Source organism: Bufo bufo, chromosome 1, assembly GCF_905171765.1.
Source record: "Bufo bufo chromosome 1, aBufBuf1.1, whole genome shotgun sequence".
Classification (NCBI taxonomy): domain Eukaryota; kingdom Metazoa; phylum Chordata; class Amphibia; order Anura; family Bufonidae; genus Bufo; species Bufo bufo.
Window position 1 is genome coordinate 186,328,247 of NC_053389.1, and position 21,260 is coordinate 186,349,506.

At 44.2% G+C, this 21,260-nt stretch overlaps 1 protein-coding gene across 2 annotated transcripts in view; it reads right to left on the reverse strand.

Annotated features, from left to right (window-relative positions):
• Nucleotides 1–9,392: 9,392 nt before the first annotated feature.
• LOC121002086 (polynucleotide kinase 3'-phosphatase) overlaps nt 9,393–21,260 on the reverse strand; it is a 63,004-nt gene continuing 51,136 nt past the window's right edge. For both annotated transcript variants that reach the window (XM_040433400.1, XM_040433394.1), the window contains exons 13-17: nt 13,207–13,268; nt 13,005–13,114; nt 12,129–12,216; nt 11,987–12,048; nt 9,393–10,511 (exon numbers count right to left, since the gene is read on the reverse strand). In XM_040433400.1, coding sequence (XP_040289334.1) covers nt 10,391–10,511; nt 11,987–12,048; nt 12,129–12,216; nt 13,005–13,114; nt 13,207–13,268 — 443 coding nt within the window. In that variant the 3' untranslated portion in view covers nt 9,393–10,390. The remainder of the gene's footprint in view (nt 10,512–11,986; nt 12,049–12,128; nt 12,217–13,004; nt 13,115–13,206; nt 13,269–21,260) is intronic.

Below are 21,260 nucleotides of genomic sequence, written 5' to 3' on the forward strand. Positions count from 1 at the left end.
TATTTGTATATAAACCAATTTCCCACAATGTATTTTACTGGTAACAGGAAATGAGTAGCATTCAGAGATTAGCTTTGTGAGTCAAGGAGAGAACTTAGGTAATTGCACGAGGATGTCTCATGATGACCACATGCCCTATTAGAGCATAAGGATGTCGTACAGGGGGCCCCACACTTTGAACCCTCCACTATGAGCCAGAATAGAAGCAACTCTGGCAGAACACTCATCAATGCTCTCAATGGACAAATGCCATGTAATGCTATATTGTCCCACCATGGTGCAGAGGAAATTTCTATGGTGGGCAATTCTTTGAAACGGTCATCCAGTTTTTCTCAGTCCAATGATGCGCCCCCAGTCTGTCATCTGGGCAAAATATCTTCAAGTGTGTAGTAGAGGCATGTCTAGCAGTCAACAATGAGGTACACTACCTAAAAGTAGCCTCTGAGAGCCTTTTTATAGGGCAGTGAGGGAAGCACACTTTTACTTCCTTTTGTGGCAACACCCTGTAATCAGACCACACTTGTAATCATTTTATATAACTGCCTGAGACATAACTTTATGCTGAATTTCTGGATGTTTTTTTTATCTCTCTCTCTCTCTCTATATATATATATATATATATATATATATATATATATATATATATATATATATATATATATATATATATATATATATATATATATATATATATATATATATATATATATATAACAAAAAGAAATTCCGCAGCACTTCCAAGGCGTAAAAATGAAAAGATAGTTCTTTATTTACCAGACAGCAACGTTTCGATCCTTCTCTCTGGGATCTTTCTCAAGCAGTGCTTGAGAAAGATCCCAGAGAGAAGGATCGAAACGTTGCTGTCTGGTAAATAAAGAACTATCTTTTCATTTTTACGCCTTGGAAGTGCTGCGGAATTTCTTTTTGTTATATGCTTTGGAGGGGGACCGCCTTCATAGCCGCTTGCACTCCGCTGACATCTTTTGTCGCAGTGCGGCTCCTGTTGCCCTTTTTCTTATATATATATATATATATATATATATATATATTTTTTTTTTACATTTTTGTACACAATACCATAATAGAAAAGACAATAAAAAATACTTTGTTAATGGGTAAGGGTAAACTGAAAATAATTTGAAGCCCTGTAGAACACAGGAATCTATAGTTTGTGCAGGGGCCAATAAATAGTCAGTAAGGTCCATCATGTGGGATTCTGTGCTATACTGTAAAGTACAGAACCTACAGTTTAACTCACCCTAGATCCTGCAGTGATTTAACAGAGTAATGAATCTGTATTTAGAAAGTTTGTACTGTGTTTCTGGAAATTCCATGGCACTCCCCGTCTAAATGTTTCGCCTTAAGGGTTGGATTGTGAAATTCACCCATAGTTGTGAGACAAGATGCCAGACTTGGCAAAATGCTTCCATTGCCCCATGCTTAATGTCCTTTTTATTTTCGCATTCTCTTGTACTAACAGGGGTTAGGTGCGTTGTCATGGTCTTATTAACAGATCAGGAGCACACGCCCCAATGCCTATGTACCAAATTGCCCCTCCCCACGCCATGCTATGCCTAGATGCACTGGCAGAACGTAGAAGAGAATCCAGCAGTGATTAGATGCAGTCTGATCAAGCCATTTACAGGTGACATCCTTGCTGATTGCAGACATTATATTTTTTTCATCCTCCCTATTCGGCCCAAGCCGCCATGAAGACTTCTTCCAGTCACGACACATCTTAGAAGAATGTTCAGCACAAACAACTTAGCTTCCTTCACTTTTTAGCATCCTCCTCACCTTCTTAACTCAAACTCTCCATCCTGCTGCTACCCCTAATATTGTGCCTGCTGTGCGGCTCACATAGTACTCCAAGACTAGTAGTGGTACACATACAGTGCTTCCAAAATAATTTTAAACATACAGGGCCTCTGACAGTAAATTGTGCCACACTTAGCATCCTAAAAAATAACTGAACACATAGTGCCCAGACAGTAATTAATGCCACATACAATGCCCCAACAAGTGGCCAGCAAATAGTTTCTTGGCAGTTATAGTGCCCTCCCAAAAAAAACTGTACCAAGCAGGTAGTGCCCCTGAAAATGTTGCCTTCAAATCAGTAATAGTGCCTGCATTAGTGCCCACAAAAATACCAGTGCCAAGTAGATAGTTCTGTGCACAGTAATAGTGCCTCCAAAATAATTGTACCAATCATAGCATCCCCCCCTCAACAGTAAGTGCCCGCAGTGTCCTCCAAAACAAGTGTAGCAGTTGAAGTCCCCCCACAGTGCCAAGAAATGTGCCTCCAAAATAATTGTGACAAAATATTCACATAGTGGAAGCAACATGTCCCCAACAGTAAAAGTGCAAGGTAGCTTTGCTAACAAAGGTCTGCCATAGTGCTCCCATCAGTAATTGTGTTCCCACGTGCCTGAAAAAGGAATGTGTAAACCAGCAGTGTAGAAACTGGGCCCCTCAATGCCATTCTGTGTAGCCCCTAATCATCTGGTTACAGATATCCTCGTCTGTGTCTTGTGGTTGCGCACATGTTTTCTCTATGTCAGAGAAAGTACTAATGGTGCACATTGTGGACCCCCATATACTGGCAGAACGGTGCTCTCCTGCCCCCTCTAGAAAGCTGTAGATGAGGTGGAGAAGTGGTCATACATGCATGTGACTATCTTCATTGTTGTTTATAGGAGTACTGTACCACTCTCATGGCCGCCTTTTTTCTGTAGGGCAAACATAACTCCATTCTGTAGATACGTTAGAGTCCTGTAGTGGACCCATCACCTATCTGATATTTCTGGCATACACTTCCAATATGTCAAAAATGCTTTAGTTGTTGATACCCATTTTATTGTGGCTTTCGGGCAAGAAAGTGTAGTGCAACCCTGGCCTAAACCGTATGCTCCAAAGAAAAAGGTCAAATGCTCAACTAACCTTGTGGCGCCCTGTGGTAAAGCCTACAGGCCTTTTCTGGCCTGTAGCTCAAGTGTTCTGCAAATTGCGACTGCCCATGCTGGAGGTCAGCACTTTCGTATCTGCAGACCTTAAAGATTATGGACACCTTTGGAGGCAACTTTTCTTATTATTGCATTGTACTTATTAGGCTAAATACATTTTTTCACTTGGTCTTTATTAAACATCGTTTTTCCTCTACCTTTTTCCGTTTCATTGCATCTTCAGACTACTGTTCTCCATCTCAGTGAATCCATCAGAGAGCTGCTCTGACGGCTTGATCAGTAGCCTTATCTCTAGTTCCATGTAAGCTCATTAACACTCATTTAAACCATATTCTTATTAGTTTGGTGAAAATTTAGCTTAAATGAATGTTTATGAGCTGTTAGGGAACTAAGGGCTACAGAGTAAAAACAAATTTGGCATCAGAGGTATCAACAGCCTAAGGCCTGCAGATATAAAAGTACGGGCAGACACTGGCTCCTGGGCTCTGACATAGTTTTTATCTAACTTTCTAAAATACAAAGTTTTCAATTTTACATGATTATCAATAACTATCCCTCTTTCAATAGAAACTTCCTTACATTGACAGGATGAAAACTTGTCAGGACCTACTCCTGCCCAAACAGCTGATAGGCTTGTTACAATGAATCATTTACATATCAATTTACAAACTCCAGCAGTCTGTTCTGGCAGAGTTGGATCCGATTCTGGCAGAGAACAGGCCACCGGAGGTTGCTGTATCCTGCATAGCCGGATATTGCCACGCACCGCTGAATCCCCATTGACGATAATTGGATGCGGCCACTTTCTGGCATAAATGGTGGCGTTCGAATGGACAAAAAAGTTCTGCATGCAAAATGCAGGCATTTATGTCAGGCAGAACGTGTAAATCCACAAAGAAGAAAAGACCCTTAAAACTACAATATTTCATGATAATTCTTAAAACCTAATGCCCAAACTATGATTAGCATACAATGTCAATCAATCATTTAAAGATACAGAGTAAACTACAAGATATAGTGAGGAACGAGCTCGGGGTCACTGGGGAAAGGAGAAAACTTACCCTAAGTATCCCCCTATCGTGCCCCTAAGCCCAGAGACGAATCCCAATGGTGTAGACTCTCTGTCCTCGTACCTCAGCTGTTATGCCCTCAGTAGAGGGTCTTTTCCTCATTTTATTGTCAGGGCTACTGAGGGCATAACAGCTGAGGTACGAGGACAAAGAGTCTCCACCATTGGGATTCGTCTCTGGGCTTAGGGGGATACTTAGGGTAAGTTTTCTCCTTTCCCCAGTGACCCCGAGCTCGTTCCTCACTATATCTTGTAGTTTACTCTGTATCTTTAAATGATTGATTGACATTGTATGCTAATCATAGTTTGGGCATTAGGTTTTAAGAATGATCATTAAATATACCGTAGTATTTCTAAGGGTCTTTTCTTTGTGGATTTAAATTTTGATTTATTAAGACTTATGTATCCTTTTGAATACTCTATATATACGTATATGTCAGAAAGTGGCTGAATCCCTGCCAGATCCCATAATAGTCAATGGGGATCCAGCGGTGTGCGGCAGTATACGGCTACGCTGATGAAACAGACTAATAAATTGGTGGGTTAACTGGCTTCCTATGGAATTGATCCTTGTGTATGGGAAATTACATTCTGAACAGGGGGCTGTTATAAGTGATAAGCTCTGTACAGCGCTATAGAATATGGTGTTGCTATATAAGTAATTTAATTCATAAATAGGCAGATTTGATATTCAGGAGACCCCCAACAGGAGCTGTAATGGTGGTAATATACATAATGTCCAGCTTTTTCACAACGTGAAAAGGACGACTCAAGAAATTACGTTTATTTGTGTTGGTTTTTGGGTTATTTTAGGGGTGAATGCTCTTTCACTGGGATGTAAAAGATTATGATTTTGTTATCCCCAGTCTGTGGGGAGCCAAGGCTTAGATAACAGACCCGGTCAAGTTAACAGGTCATGTCCTTGTTTCACAAAATCTCTACAGTGTAAAAGAGGAAATATTAGCTGGATGAGCATCACGGAAGAAGTAGGTCAGCAACAGCTGGAGCACCATCCAGTGCCCAGCCCTGCCGGCGGCACAGAAGCTGCTGTCATTCTTCCTGCCCTGTATTTTCCTTCTCGAAAGAGAGAGTGTCAACATATCATCTCTGCCCATTAACCCTTCCAAAAACCCCATGCACGCCTATTCAGTCACGCTTCCTGCCTGGCGCTGTCACTCAGAACAAGAGAACAATGACTTAAGCAGGTAGTTATTCCTTGAACTCATAGTTCATCAGGGCTCACAGAACAACGTGTCACCGACGGGTACATTCCTAAGACACATTTTATATCCCAGCAGTCTTCATGCATGCTTAGAATAGGTGTCCTAAGATTTCCACTGTTAGTAGAAGTGATCCAGGAGAAGTTTCAGAGAACTTATATAGGGGGAAGTCCAGGTGTGAACAGGACCTGGACGTTACTGATGCCCTGGACTGATTCATAAGCACCCTACTCAACCATAGAGACAACTATGTTGTCATTTCTACCACCTGCACTAATCCCTATGATCAATGCTGGGCAGGAGGGGAAGGCTTAGAGGGGTTCTCCGCCTTGGACAATCCCTATTTGTTACAAGAGTCTCTTAACAATAAGATCATCACAATATGTCCCTATGCTAGGACATCAAGCGATCTTCTATAATCTGGGGGGAAACCCGGAAGTGTTTTCTGCAGTGCTACCAATGAAGCATTACACAGTGACCATTCAAATCAATGGATGGTCTGTGTACTGCAGGGCAAGTCTTCTGAAGCGAGAGACCTCACTCCACTCTGACCTAGAGATGAAGACCCTGAACTGAGGACCACCTGTATTTACCCAGAATACCGCAATATGGTCTATGATACCGGGTTTTGTAAACTGGACAATTATTTAACAGAGGTTGACCACATATGTCACAGCAGACAGTTGTAGAGAGGAAGGTATACACATGGCATCATTCCAGGGGGAATGGGGCTACCCAACATACTTCTAAGAGATTCTTGGGGTTCTCAACCTGTGGTACACGTACACCAAGGCCTACATGCTGCAGGTTGAGGGAAAACGTGGGACTGTCCCAGCAACCAGTAATGTTTCATTGCTGGTCGCCAGGGCCTCCCGATATTCAACTGTATTGCCGTACTGTGAATGACAATACAGTTGAATGCTGCGGCGTGGTTCACTCTGATAGGCTTCAAAGGTAGTGCCTGTGGCCTATCAGAGGCCAGTGCAGGTGGCGCGATGACCTCATCACTGTGCCACCCAATCTGGGCTGCAAGCAGATCGGGATGCAGAACACGAGAGGTCTGTGTCCTGCACCTAACCCATTATTGGGGCACACTGTTGGGGCTTTAATTACTACTGGGGGCTTTATGGTGCGCTTTATAACTACTGAAGGGCACTGTGGTGAGCTGTATTACTACTAAGGGCACTCTGGGAGAGAATTATAACTTAATGGAGGAGACACCATTACTGTGGGGGGATACCCTGGCACAGTATCAGCTTAGCACATTTAATTTTAGGGGGCACTATTTGCTGGACGCAACTATTTTTGAGGGCACCGTGTGTCAATAATTATTGAATTGGGCACTAACTTTGTAGTACTAGTATTCTTTGGGAGACTATCTTTCTGCAGTATAATATTGGGGAGCACAATGGGCACAGTATTGGGGGTGGCAGGATGGGGTGTTCAGAAAATGAGGAGGATGATGGTAAAGTAGGAAACTAAGATGTCTGTGTGGCAAACTGCAGAAATGAGACATGGTGAAAGAAGTCATCATGGCGGTCTGCCCTGAATAGATAAGATGAGGAAAGGGAACATGTATATCAGAGAAGACGTCACCGGATGTAATAGGTATGTAGTGCATTGTTCTCCTGCATGTTTGGTAGAGCAGAATGGAGTTTAAAAAGTAATAGTTGTCTATCATGGGTCCTAATGTGAGGTCTATCATTTTGACAGGAACATTAGTGCTGCATAGTGGGCTACCCTTTCTGTCAAATCTGAAGAAATGTTGACAATGGTGTGACAATGGCCTAATTTTGTTAACATGTATCACTGCGCGCATCCTTGGGGGCACTCAGTTCGAATTTCTGCTCAATAGGGGGTACTTAGTGTGAAAAGGTTCAGAATGACTGCTCTAGAATACTAGGAATACTGGCATTAACAAGGGTTGTGTGACATTAGAAACCTGTGTGTACATTATTGCTAGTGGCTTTGCACTTTGTCTTCCCTTTGAATAACATCGATCTCACTCTTTACAAAGACTTCAGAAGTTGTCCCAATACCACAAGTCTTATTAAAGAATTCCTCACACTAACATGTAAGGCTTCTTTTACACTGCAGCTAGTAGCTCTAGCTACGGAAGGCTGTTCAGGCAGAGAACAGCCTGCCGGAGATCTCTGGATATGGCAATTCCGGATGTTACTGGAATGCCTGTTAGCCCAATTGACTATAATGGGTTCGGCAGTCCTGGCATATTTGTTGGGTAGCAGCTGGATTTCCGCCGGACCTCATTATAATCAATGGAGCCGACCGGCATTCCAGTAACATCCTGTTCTTTGCAGGGGCAGCCTGCCGAAACTACTAATGGCAGGGTGACTGTGCTCCTGACTCCTTATGTCCAGTACCTGTGCACAGGGTTTCTCTTGTCCTCCAGGCGTCTCCTGTTTTTAGTTTCTAGGACAGGAAGCAGCTTTCTGACAAATACCATGGTCAGCCATATTTCTTCTGTTACCAGGTCACCTAGAGGGTCCCTCCTTCTTTCCACAGGTCTCCCAGTCATTCAGTATTAGGCTAGTTTTACACTAGCGGCAGGGGAGTCTGGCAGGCTGGATCCATTCTGCCGCTAGTTCCCGTGTGCCCCCGGACTGCCATTCCGTCCCCATTGACTATAATGGGGGCGGAGTTCCGGCGGCAGCACGGCGAGAGGCAGCCGGATTAAAAGTACTGCATGTCATACTTTTAGTCCGGCTGCCTCTCGCTGTGCGCTGCCGTCGGAACTACGCCCCCGCCTCTATTATAGTCAATGGTGACGGAGCGGCAGTCCGGGGGCACATGTGAACTAGCGGCAAAACGGATCCAACAGGCTGTTCACCCGCCGTTACAGCCTGCCGGAGTCCCCTGCCGCTAATGTGAAAGTACCCTTAGTGAGAGAGAGACCTCCCCTCCGTGACTGTGCAGAGACAAGCTTCATTTTATCTAAACTTAAAGGGGTTGTCTCACTGCAGCAAACAACATTTATCATGTAGAGAAAGTTAATACAAGGCACTTACTAATATATTGTTATTATCCTTATTGCTTCCTTTGCTTGCTGGATTCATTTTTCCATCACATTATACACTGCTCGTTTCCATGGTTACGACCAACAAGCAATCAAGCAGTGGTGGTTGTGCTTGCACACTATAGGAAAAAGCAATAGCCTAAGTGCGGTCCCACAATCCCAGCCACCAGAGAGGCCAGCGATTTTTCCTGTAGTATGCAAGCCCGACCACCACGGTTGGATGGTCTGTAACCATTGAAACAAGCAGTGTATAATGTGATGGAAAAATGAATCCAGCCAGCAAAGGAGGCAATATGGGCAATCACAATACATTAGTAAGTGTCTTGTATTAACTTTCTCTACATGATAAATGCCATTTACTGAAGTGACACGGAACAGCCTTCACCCAATTTGAAAGCCTGGGAGGATACATTTTTATTAAACAAGTAAACATACAAGGAATGCTAGGTATTAACGATGACCTGAGAGGAAAAGGAACTAGCTAACTGCACGTTTCATTACAAATCAGTGTCAGCCTGGGATATAACTGCATGAAAAAAATAAGTCAGGCTCAGGAGTTTAATGAAAAGAAGAAAAAAAAATCTGCAATTTTATTGTACAACCTGAGACAGCGCTCCTGAACATTTTTTTTAATATTTAAAATCTGGGTTTACCTGCAGTTAACATACATTATACCTTTTGTAATTTTTTATTAACTTAGTATTTAAATGGCTTCTGTCAGCAGATTTCTACCTATGAAACTGGCTGTCCTGCTGCATGTGCACTTGGCAGCTGAAGACATCTGTGTTGGCCCCATATTCATATGTGCCCGCATTGCTGAAAAAATTATATTTTAATATTAGCAAATGAGCCTCTAGGAGCAACGGGGGCGTTGCCGTTACACCTAGAGGCTCTGCTCTCTCTGCAACTGCCGAGCCCTCTCCACTTTGATTGAAAAGGCCAGGTAGTGTAAATGTGATCACACCTGACCCTGTCATTCAGAGTGCAGAGGGCGCAGCAGTTGCAGAGAGAGCAGAGCCTCCAGGTGTAACGGCAACGCCCCCGTTGCTCCTAGATGCTCATTTGCTAATATTAAAACTTCATTTTTTCAGAAATGCGAGCACATATGAACATGGGACCAACACAGGTGCCTTTCAGCTGCCAAGGGCCCACCAACAGGTCATCAAGTTTCATAGGTACAAATCTGCTGACAGATGGACTTTAAACTGTGTGGAAATGAAAATGATTTTTTTCAGTGAGTTCCATGGACTGTGGCTCTCTCCTGGGTGGTATATTTAGTAATGTTCATCCTTTGCTTCAGGGTTCATGACTAAAAGGCCGTAACAGTAAAGACGGACACACACATGCAGAAAGATAAGAGTGCAGACTATTTACCATGGAAGGCTATGAAATCATGGGCACTGTCATGGAGGCCATTCGTCATTCCCATCCTGCACAGATTACCAAAAATAAGTAGTCATTAACTGCAGAATAGGATGGACAACTCATGAACTTAACAGTTTTGGCATCTATTGACTTTAGGGGGAAATGTAAGGGAAGCATAACCCCCATTCCAGACTATCCTTGAGTTCCATTAGGAATCTGGGAAGAATTTTGTTTTTGTTTTTAATTAAACTAGCAGAACAGCCAAGGTACAAGAAGAGAAATGTTCCAGGGTTCACTAAGTGCCTGCATTTAAGGGACATATTTGAGCGATCTCAATAGCTTGTCTGCATGCCAAGAAATGACATCATTGGCACGGGTGCAATGTCAAGAAGACATGAGGTGTCAGTCAGTCTGCGCTAACTCCTGTAATTGAGGGTCAGTCCCGGTAATGGATGCAATCACTTCCACATTTGTAATCACTGTGATTCTCTCCAGTCTGGACAACTGGATTTACTTAACAATAAGAACAATGTGCATAAAAAAAAAAAAAAAAGGTATCAAATTCTTCAAATCCTCAGCGCCACCGTGTGGTATGCAGAAGCAAGTACACAACCTTGATTTCTTCTTTCGTTCACCAGCTCTTGTGGAGTGGCTAGGTCCTCTATAATATGTAAACTATAATTTTACGCTTCTTTTGCTTTGGTGACGACTAGTCCTACATCACTGGAGAAGCTGGATCTCAGCCCTCCGAGAACTGCTCATACAGAGCTTTTTCATCTGCGTCCTTGAATTTTGGAACAAAATTGATTTTAAGAATTTCACTGAAACCTTCGCTCAGAGAGGGTGCCACAAATTTACTTCTGCACAAAAAAAAATAAAGAAATATGAAAAATTATGAGATTTTAATAAAATATTTTATATGGCATATGCAAGTTTATTTTTTCCTGCATAGATACATAAGATGCTGCAGCTGCCACTAGAGGGAACTTATTATTTAATTATTGAAGTTAAGCTCTTAAAGGGGTTACCCACTCCTATCCCCAGGATAGGCAATCAATATCTGATCAATATAGGATGCCTCCTTCATTCAAATACACTGCACCTGCCATTTGCACATGTTCTGTTGGCAGTTTAGTGGAGGTGCAGTGTCTGAATGGAGGTGATTTGCCTGGTCACATGACCCTCCATCAGCAGCCATTTTATGGACAGGACTTCTGTGTGGGCACACCTTTGAAATATAGAAAATGGTGCAGGATTTCAACATAAGCTATATCAGTAAGTGCCATATAATCATCTTACAAACACATTGGTCACAAGTAACCAAAAAGTAGCCTTTACTTTTCCTTGAAAATAAGAAAAAAAATCAATTTTTAATTATCTTGGACAACCCCTTTAATATATGAAGTAACCCCCTGAACTCTGACTTGTGGCGCCTGCAGGCAGACAGCGATTTATTTTATAGATCTATGTCCATGCAGAAGATTTGGATTTCTGTATCAGCTCCAATCACTATAAAGATATATTAGGAAATTACCGTATTTTTCACCCTATAAGACGCACTAAAAAGTGAAACAAAAATGGCATTGTGTCTTATAAAGCGACAACTAACGAGCACTTCCATTATCGAAGCACTCATTAGCACAGTAGGACCGGAGATTGGTGAATACGGCGCTCCTTGTGCTGGCTGTACTCACCGCTTCCTGGTCTTTTTCTGCCGCCGCAGCACACTGTGCTGTGAGACCTGTGCACAGCATGAGGACGTTGGTGCACTCTCTGACCTCACGCTGTGCAACGTTGGGTCACAGCACAGTGCGGCAGGAAGAGCGCTGGATCTCCAGAGTGGCAGTGGTATCTGGAGCAGGAGAGTTGAATTATTTTTGATTATTTATTTTTGTCTGATTAACATTGGGGGTCTGATCTGTGGTCCGATTGGGGGTATGAGTGGAGGTCTAGTTAACATTGGGGGTCTGAGCTGACGTATTATTAACATTGGGGGTCTGAGCTGACGTATTATTAACATTGGGGGTCTGATCTGAGGTCTAAAATATTTTTGTTGCTTTTTTTCCCCTCCTCTAAAACCTAGGTGTATCTTATGGACAACTGCATCTTATAGAGCAAAAAATAGGGTAATGAGCACAGAATTTTAAACGCATTTAAAAAAAAAAAAAACAATAGCCTACAATGGTATTCAACAGTGAATATTCTCTATAAAGTAGTTGTATGAGATTGGAAAAAGGGTTTGCTTTATTCTAAAAAGCACACCATTCTTGGCCATGGGCTATATCCAGCACTGCAGCTCACAACATCATGAAATAATACAGACATGATAACTTACTTGTAGCTATTCAGGACCATGTCGTTCACTGAAACATGCCCTTTACTGGTCATCTCCCGGAACTGTGAACAAGTAAAGGATTATAATGTAGCGCTATAAACTATATAGACATGATATCTCAGGACTATGTACTCACACCTACCCGATTGTTGTGCTTAGCTGCTTCAAGTGGTGCGGTGAAAAAGAAGCAACGGACCGGAATTCCTGCCTTCTGTGCGCAGCTGATGTACCTGAGGTATGACAGGACTATATCACACTACATACAGGTATTACATTCACTATGTGATTTCATTTGTGATGCCCATAACACAAATATCACAGTTTCACTCTCTACATTTACCAGGAAATAACAATTTTTCAAAACTAGAACTCTTGGTTATTCTTTTATTCCTCCTGGAAATGTTTAAATTAGTGGTACCATTCACCTTGTCAATAATAGGCATCATTACACAGCAAAGATTGGTGATTGCTACACTGTGTAAGGACTTGCCTTCTTAAAGGGCTTTTCTGGGACTAGAATACTAATGTCCTATCCACAAGATAGGTAAAAAATATCAGATCGTGGGGGTCTGACTCCTGGCACCCTTGCTGATCAGCAGTGTGATGAGGCTATGCTGCTCTGGTGAGCACTACGGCCTCTTTCTAGGCCAATGACGTCCCATTCATTGATAACATGGCCTAGGCGCAGTTCAGTCCCATTCAAGTGAATATCAGCTGCTATCGAATGAACGGTGCTGTGCTTGGTATTCTGTGCGGAGGGTGCAGCTCTCAACGGAGCGCTGTGGCTTTTTCAAACAGCTCATTGGTGGCAGGCCCCCATAGATCGGCCATTAATAACCTATCTAGAGGACAGGTCATCAATTTGACTTCTAGAAAAGCCCTTTAACAAGGAGAATGGTAACATCCAGTTGTGCGTTTCCAGGAGGAATAACAGAAGGGGAACAATGTAGAGTTCTAAGAAATGAGGAATAAATGTATTTATTAAAACAGATGAAAGTTATCACAATGATATACTAACCGGCTGCGAGACTCCACATCAGGATTGGTATTCTCAACCACTATACTCTTGCCATTTTTCACAGCTTCCTCACAGGCCGAAACACACTTCTGCCATGTTCCAAGTGTATCCTATACCAGACAAATCAGTGTGAGAAATTCTACCTACTACAACTAACACTTTAGGTAAAAATACAGCCCGTCATAAACTTGGGATTACTTACCCTGCTGGCAGAGGCATAACCTTTTGGCACTAGGTGTTCTTTTACAAAAGTAGATTTTCCAGCTAGGAAAAAAAGATAATTTTTTTTTTATCTCCTCGTGTGTTGCTGCAATATGGACACAGCTCCGGCTCCAAGTACACAGAGATGGGTTATTCCCATCTGTATTGGAGCTGCATTTCCCTACACAGCAGGTGGCGAGGGGGCTGCAGCAGGAAAATACACTAGAGGACCCCTTTGTTCTCAAAATCAGTGGGGTCCAACTAGGGTTGGACGATATCAAAAATATTCCCACGATAATGATATTAAGAAATTTATCGCGATAACGATATATATCGCGATAAATGCCCATTTAGAAGAAAAAAACACTTGGGGCCACAAGGAGACATTATACTGTATGGGGGCAGCCACAAGGAGACATTATACTGTATGGGGTAGCCACAAGGAGACGTTACACTGTATGGGGGGCAACAAGAAGACGTTACACTGTATGGGGGCAGCCACAAGGAGACGTTATACTGTATGGGGGCAGCCACAAGGAGATGTACACTGTATGGGGCAGCCACAAGGAGACGTTATACTGTATGGGGGCAGCCACAAGGAGACGTTATACTGTATGGGGGCAGCCGGGCAGCCACAAGGAGACGTTACACTGTATGGGGGCAGCCACAAGGAGACGTTATACTGTATGGGGGCAGCCGGGCAGCCACAAGGAGACGTTACACTGTATGGGGGCAGCCACAAGGAGACGTTACACTGTATGGGGGCAGCCACAAGGAGACGTTACACTGTATGGGGGCAGCCACAAGGAGACGTTATACTGTATGGGGGCAGCCACAAGGAGACGTTATACTGTATGGGGGCAGCCACAAGGAGACGTTACACTGTATGGGGGCAGCCACAAGGAGACGTTACACTGTATGGGGGCAGCCACAAGGAGACGTTACACTGTATGGGGGCAGCCACAAGGAGACGTTACACTGTATGGGGGCAGCCACAAGGAGACGTTACACTGTATGGGGGCAGCTACAAGGAGACGTTATACTGTATGGGGGCAGCCACAAGGAAACGTTACACTGTATGGGGGCAGCCACAAGGAGACGTTATACTGTATGGGGGGCAGCCACAAGGAGACGTTATACTGTATGGGGGCAGACGGGCAGTTCCCCAGCCTCTGATCAGCCCCCCCCAGCCTCTCCCTCTTATCAGCCCCCTCTGGTAACCCCCCCCCCTAGTATTAATCATTGGTGGCAGTGGCCACAGGGTCCCCCTCCCCATCATTGGTGGCAGTGCCCCTTCCCCCCAGTATTAATCATTGCTGGCAGTCGCCACCGGGTCTCTCCCCCCCCCCCCATCATTGGTGGCAGTGGGCAGTGCACCCCCCCCCCCCCCCCCCCCAGTATTAATCATTGGTGGCAGTGGCCACAGGGTCCCCCTCCCATCATTGGTGGCAGTGGGCCCCCCCCCCCTCCCCAGTATTAATCATTGGAGGCCACAGGGTCATCCCCCCATCATTGGTGGCAGTGGGCCCCCCCTCCTTCCCCAGTATTAATCATTGGAAGCCACAGGGTCTTCCCCCCGATCATCGGTGGCAGTCGGCTCCCCCTCCTCCCTCCCCAGAATTAATCATTGGAGGCCACAGGGTCGTCCCCCCATCATTGGTGGATGTGGGCAGTGCCCCCCTCCTCCCTCCCTCCCCAGTATTAATCATTGGAGGCCACAGGGTCGTCCCCCCATCATTGGTGGCAGTGGGCCCCCCCTCCTCTCTCCCTCCCCAGTATTAATCATTGGAGGCCACAGGGTCGTCGTCTTCCTCCTCCCCCCCATCATTGGTGCCAGTTTGCAGTTCCGATCGGAGTCCCAGCAGTGTAATGCTGGGGCTCCGATCGGTTACCATGGTAGCCAGGACGCTACTGAAGCCCTGGCTGCCATGGTATGTTAGTGAGCAGCATTATACTCACGTGCGTCGTGGCCGCCGGTCGCTCCTTCTTCTGTCTGTGCGGCGCATTGCTAAGGCTTATAGCATTAGCAATGCGCCGCACAGACCTATGAGAAGAAGGAGCGCCCGGCGGCCACGACGCACGTGAGTATAATGCTGCTCACTAACATACCATGGCACTGGCAGCCAGGGCTTCAGTAGCGTCCTGGCTACCATGGTAACCGATCGGAGCCCCAGCATTACACTGCTGGGACCCCGATCGGAACTGCAAACTGCCACCAATGATGGGGGGAGGAGGAGGACGACGACCCTGTGGCCTCCAATGATTAATACTGGGTAGGGAGAGAGGAGGGGGGGCCCACTGCCACCAATGATGGGGGGACGACCCTGTGGCCTCCAATGATTAATACTGGGGAGGGAGGGAGGAGGGGGGCACTGCCCACATTCCCGGCACCCGACCTCTGAGAGGACGCTGTGATCACCTGAGGGGTTAATTGCGCTGATCACAGCGTCCTCTCAGAGGTCGGGTGCAGGAAATGCGAGTGACAGAATTCCTTCCCTCCCCCACGCCGGCCGAACTGCTAAGAGCACCGCCGCAAGCGGCCAGCAGGTATCGGGGACATTTGCACGAGTAGAAGTACTCTGCAAATGTCCCGTATCGGTTCATGCTGGGGCGGGCGGCCGCAGATTTAGAAGCGGTCAGCGTACATGACCGCTCCTATGACGTCATGAAATACCGCGGTATTTACAAAACGGCGATATCGCCATATCGACGTTTTTTTAATACCGCGGTATATCGTGATACCGGTATATCGCTCAACCCTAGGTCCAACCTTTGTTGGGGGTACTAGTGATATGCCATCGCTTTTTACCATGGGAAAAACCCTTTGGGAACCTCCATAAAAAATCTAAATCTAAGGGTTAATGTAAATTTTGACCATTTATTGCCATGTTATTTTAGGTCTACAATTCTGTGCTGATCAGTTTATTATATTAGGAAGTCACAGCTAAGACAATAGCCCGTCAGAGGGGAAATAGACATGAATGGTATGAATAAATTGTGTAATCACAGGGTACCACCTGCATTAAAACGTAACCTTTATTCTATAATACACATATAATAACTAACTCCCATAACAAAAACACACAAAGAAAAGAAAAACAAAAACAAAAATCGACACTTTGTCTGGACGTGTATCTGGTGCTCCAGGAGACTATTGGTGGTTAGTTTAACAGGCAGTATGGTTCCTGCAGGGCAGTCGATTTGTAGGCAGGATAGCTGCTATAGAGTAGGGCCTATCCCTAGGTGTGACCCTAGGGTATTTAAGCCCTGCCTACAAAACGGAATAGCCGCCCTGATAAGGGCGATCCCGTGTTCAGGAACCCTAGTTTGTCCCTGTTTGATGACAGTTGGACTGGGTCTGACCGCGGTCCCCTAGATGATGACCTAATGGCTGCGCTGCAGGAGTGCACTAATACGAGCATCAAGCAGCAACCGTGAAGTTATCATAAGAATACCTCTCTTTTTTTCTCTTATTTTCACGACACAGTGGATTTAGCATACACACATCTGTGAATATATCTTTAATTTATAAATTTTTTTTTGCTCAGATTAGGTCATCATCTAGGGGACCGCGGTCAGACCCAGTCCAACTGTCATCAAACAGGGACAAACTAGGGTAAGACAGAAGGTTCCTGAACACGGGATCGCCCTTATCAGGGCGACTATTCTGTTTTGTAGGCAGGGCTTAAATACCCTAGGGTCACACCTAGGGATAAGCTCTACTCTATAGCAGCTATCCTGCCTACAAAATCGACTGCTCTGCAGGAACCATACTGCCTGTTAACTAACCACCAATAGTCTCCTGGAGCACCAGATACACGTCCAGACATAAAGTGTCGATTTTTGTTTTTCTTTTCTTTGTGTGTTTTGTTATGGGAGTTAGTTATTATATGTGTATTATAGAATAAAGGTTACGTTTTAATACAGTTTATTATATTGTTATTGTATGGTGGTTGGAGCTCAGTATTTCTTATGCTGTGTATAAGCAGTAAGCGGCTATGCCCCCCCCCAGTGGTAGCTGTAGGCATCCAGAAATTTACCAAAGAACTATGGGGGCCATTTATCATCTCCACTGCGGCAGAAAACTGATGCTAAAAAGTCACAAACTGCAACGCATCCTGCTGCACAAAAGTTTATGACTTTTTGGGTGTTGTACTCACCGCTCGCCCTTTTTCAAAGTGGCGCGTAGTTAGGGGCCTGAGTAGGTGGTCTGTCACGTATATTATAATCAACGCCAGGAAAATGTCTTAGATTATAGCATAAATCTACACAAGCTCCCTTGCTGGTGGACATCTCTGCTTTGGCATACAGACCTGCACAGATGCTACACAAATATTAAGAGGCATGCGGCAGCAGGGTTGAGATTAAGACCGGATTGTAAAATGGCAGTCTCTTAAATGCAGGGCTGTGGAGTCGGAGTCGGAGGCAATTTTGGGTACCTGGAGTCGGAGTCGGCACAAAAATGAACCGACTCAGACTCCTACTAGATTTAAATTGGAATAAAATAAAAAAAAAGCAAGTTTAAATGTCCCAATTCACAAAAAGTTATAATTAATTACCGTATTTTTCGCCCTATAAGACGCACCTAGGTTTTTGAGGAGGAAAATAAGAAAAAAAAAATTTAACCAAAAGGTGTGCTTTTGGTGGGTTTTGAACTAATGGTGGTCTGCGGATGACACTGTTATGGGGGCATCTGTGGGTGGCACTGTTATGGGGGCATCTGTGGGTGGCACTGTTATGGGGGATCATTGTGGGGGCATCTGTGGATGACACATATATAGCATCTTATCTTATGTGTCATCCACATATCCCCCCCATAACAGTGTCCCTGTGTAGTGAATGGGGGCCGGCATCTGTTTCTGTAATGGCAGTGGGGCCCGATGCCTGCTTCATTCATAAAGTGGGCGGAGCAGGCGCGTGACGTAGTGAGCTACGCTACGAGCGCCCACCCGGCCTCCTGACTGCCAAGAAGTTAGTAGTAAGTAGTACAGCGCTAGATTTAAGATGATTGGAATACGTTTACAATACCCACAAGTTAGATATGATTACCGTATACTACAGAGAGCGGGGCCCGGTGTAGTAGAATACAGTGACTGCACCGGGCCACGCTGCCATTACAGAAACAGATGCCCTCCTCCCTCTCAGCCTATTCACCGGACGGTCGCAGCATTCGCCCCATAAGACGCACTGCTATTTTCCCCCCAATTTTGCGAAAAATACGGTACTTCTTTACTGTAAGAATAAAGGCCAATGCATGCAGTGCGTCAGGTTACCGCAAAACGAACACGTTAAGTGACCATGAAGAAGCATGCTTTTCATATGCTTCACTATATGGCACGCAACGCACAGTTAACCACCTCAGCCCCTATAGCTTAAACACCCTGAAAGACCAGGCCACTTTTTACACTTCTGACCTACACTACTTTCATCGTTTATTGCTCGGTCATGCAACTTACCACCCAAATGAATTTTACCTCCTTTTCTTCTCACTAATAGAGCTTTCATTTGGTGGTATTTCATTGCTGATGACATTTTTACTTTTTTTGTTATTAATCGAAATTTAACGATTTTTTTGAAAAAAAATGACATTTTTCACTTTCAGTTGTAAAATTTTGCAAAAAAAAACGACATCCATATATAAATTTTGCTCTAAATTTATTGTTCTACATGTCTTTGATAAAAAAAAAAATGTTTGGGTAAAAAAAAAAATGGTTTGGGTAAAAGTTATAGCGTTTACAAACTATGGTACAAAAATGTGAATTTCCGCTTTTTGAAGCAGCTCTGACTTTCTGAGCACCTGTCATGTTTCCTGAGGTTCTACAATGGCCAGACAGTACAAACACCCCACAAATGACCCCATTTCAGAAAGTAGACACCCTAAGGTATTCGCTGATGGGCATAGTGAGTTCATAGAACTTTTTATTTTTTGTCACAAGTTAGCGGAAAATGATGATTTTTTTTTTTTTCTTACAAAGTCTAATTTTCCACTAACTTGTGACAAAAAATAAAAAATTCTAGGAACTCGCCATGCCCCTCACGGAATACCTTGGGGTGTCTTCTTTCCAAAATGGGGTCACTTGTGGGGTAGTTATACTGCCCTGGCATTCTAGGGGCCCAAATGTGTGGTAAGGAGTTTGAAATCAAATTCTGTAAAAAATGGCCAGTGAAATCCGAAAGGTGCTCTTTGGAATGTGGGTCCCTTTGCCCACCTAGGCTGCAAAAAAGTGTCACACATCTGGTATCTCCGTATTCAGGAGAAGTTGGGGAATGTGTTTTGGGGTGTCATTTTACATATACCCATGCTGGGTGAGATAAATATCTTGGTCAAATGCCAACTTTGTATAAAAAAAATGGGAAAAGTTGTCTTTTGCAAAGATATTTCTCTCACCCAGCATGGGTATATGTAAAATGACACCCCAAAACACATTCCCCAACTTCTCCTGAGTACGGAGATACCAGATGTGTGACACTTTTTTGCAGCCTAGGTGGGCAAAGGGGCCCATATTCCAAAGAGCACCTTTCGGATTTCACCGGTCATTTTTTACACATTTTGATTTCAAACTTCTTACCACACATTTGGGCCCCTAGAATGCCAGGGCAGTAAAACTACCCCACAAGTGACCCCATTTTGGAAAGAAGACACCCCAAGGTATTCCGTGAGGGGCATGGCGAGTTCCTAGAATTTTTTATTTTTTGTCACAAGCTAGTGGAAAATTAGACTTTGTAAGAAAAAAAAAAAAAATCATCATTTTCCGCTAACTTGTGACAAAAAATTAAAAAAGTAGGTAAATGACCTGTGAAATCCTAAAGGTGCTCTTTGGAATGTGGGCCCCTTTGCCCACCTAGGCTGCAAAAAAGTGTCACACATGTGGTATCGCCGTATTCAGGAGAAGTTGGGGAATGTGTTTTGGGGTGTCTTTTTACATATACTCATGCTGGGTGAGAGAAATATCTCGGCAAAAGACAACTTTTCCCATTTTTTTATACAAAGTTGGCATTTGACCAAGATATTTATCTCACCCAGCATGGGTATATGTAAAATGTGTGACACTTTTTTGCAGCCTAGATGCGCAAAGGGGCCCACATTCATTTTATGAGGGCATTTTTAGACATTTGGATCCCAGACTTCTTCTCACGCTTTAGGGCCCCTAGAATGCCAGGGCAGTATAAATACCCCACATGTGACCCCATTTTGGAAAGAAGACACCCCAAGGTATTCAATGAGGGGCATGGCGAGTTCATAGAATTAATTTTTTTTTGGCACAAGTTAGCAGAAATAGTTTTTTTTTTTTTTCTCTCACAAAGTCTCCCTTTCCGCTAACTTGGGACAAAAATTTCAATCTTTCATGGACTCAATATGCCCCTCACGGAATACCTTGGGGTGTCTTCTTTCCGAAATGGGGTCACATGTGGGGTATTTATACTGCCCTGCCATTCTAGGGGCCCTAAAGCGTGAGAAGAAGTCTGGAATATAAATGTCTAAAAAATTTTACGCATTTGGATTCCGTGAGGGGTATGGTGAGTTCATGTGAGATTTTATTTTTTGACACAAGTTAGTGGAATCTGAGACTTTGTAAGAAAAAAATATATAATTTCCGCTAACTTGGGCCAAAAAAAATTCTGAATGGAGCCTTACAGGGGGGTGATCAATGACAGGGGGGTGATCAGAGAGTCTATATGGGGTGATCACCACAGTCATTGATCACGCCCCTGTAAGGCTCCATTCAGACGTCCGTATGCGTTTTGCGGATCCGATCCATCTATCAGTGGATCCGTAAAAATCATACGGACATCTGAATGGAGCTTTACAGGGGGTTGATCAATGACAGGGGGGTAATCAATGACAGGGGGGTGATCAGGGAGTCTATATGGGGTGATCACCACAGTCATTGATCACGCCCCTGTAAGGCTCCATTCAGACGTCCGTATGCGTTTTGCGGATCCGATCCATCTATCAGTGGATCCGTAAAAATCATGTGGACGTCTGAATGGAGCTTTACAGGAGTGTGATCAATGACAGGGGGGTAATCAATGACAGGGGGGTGATCAGGGAGT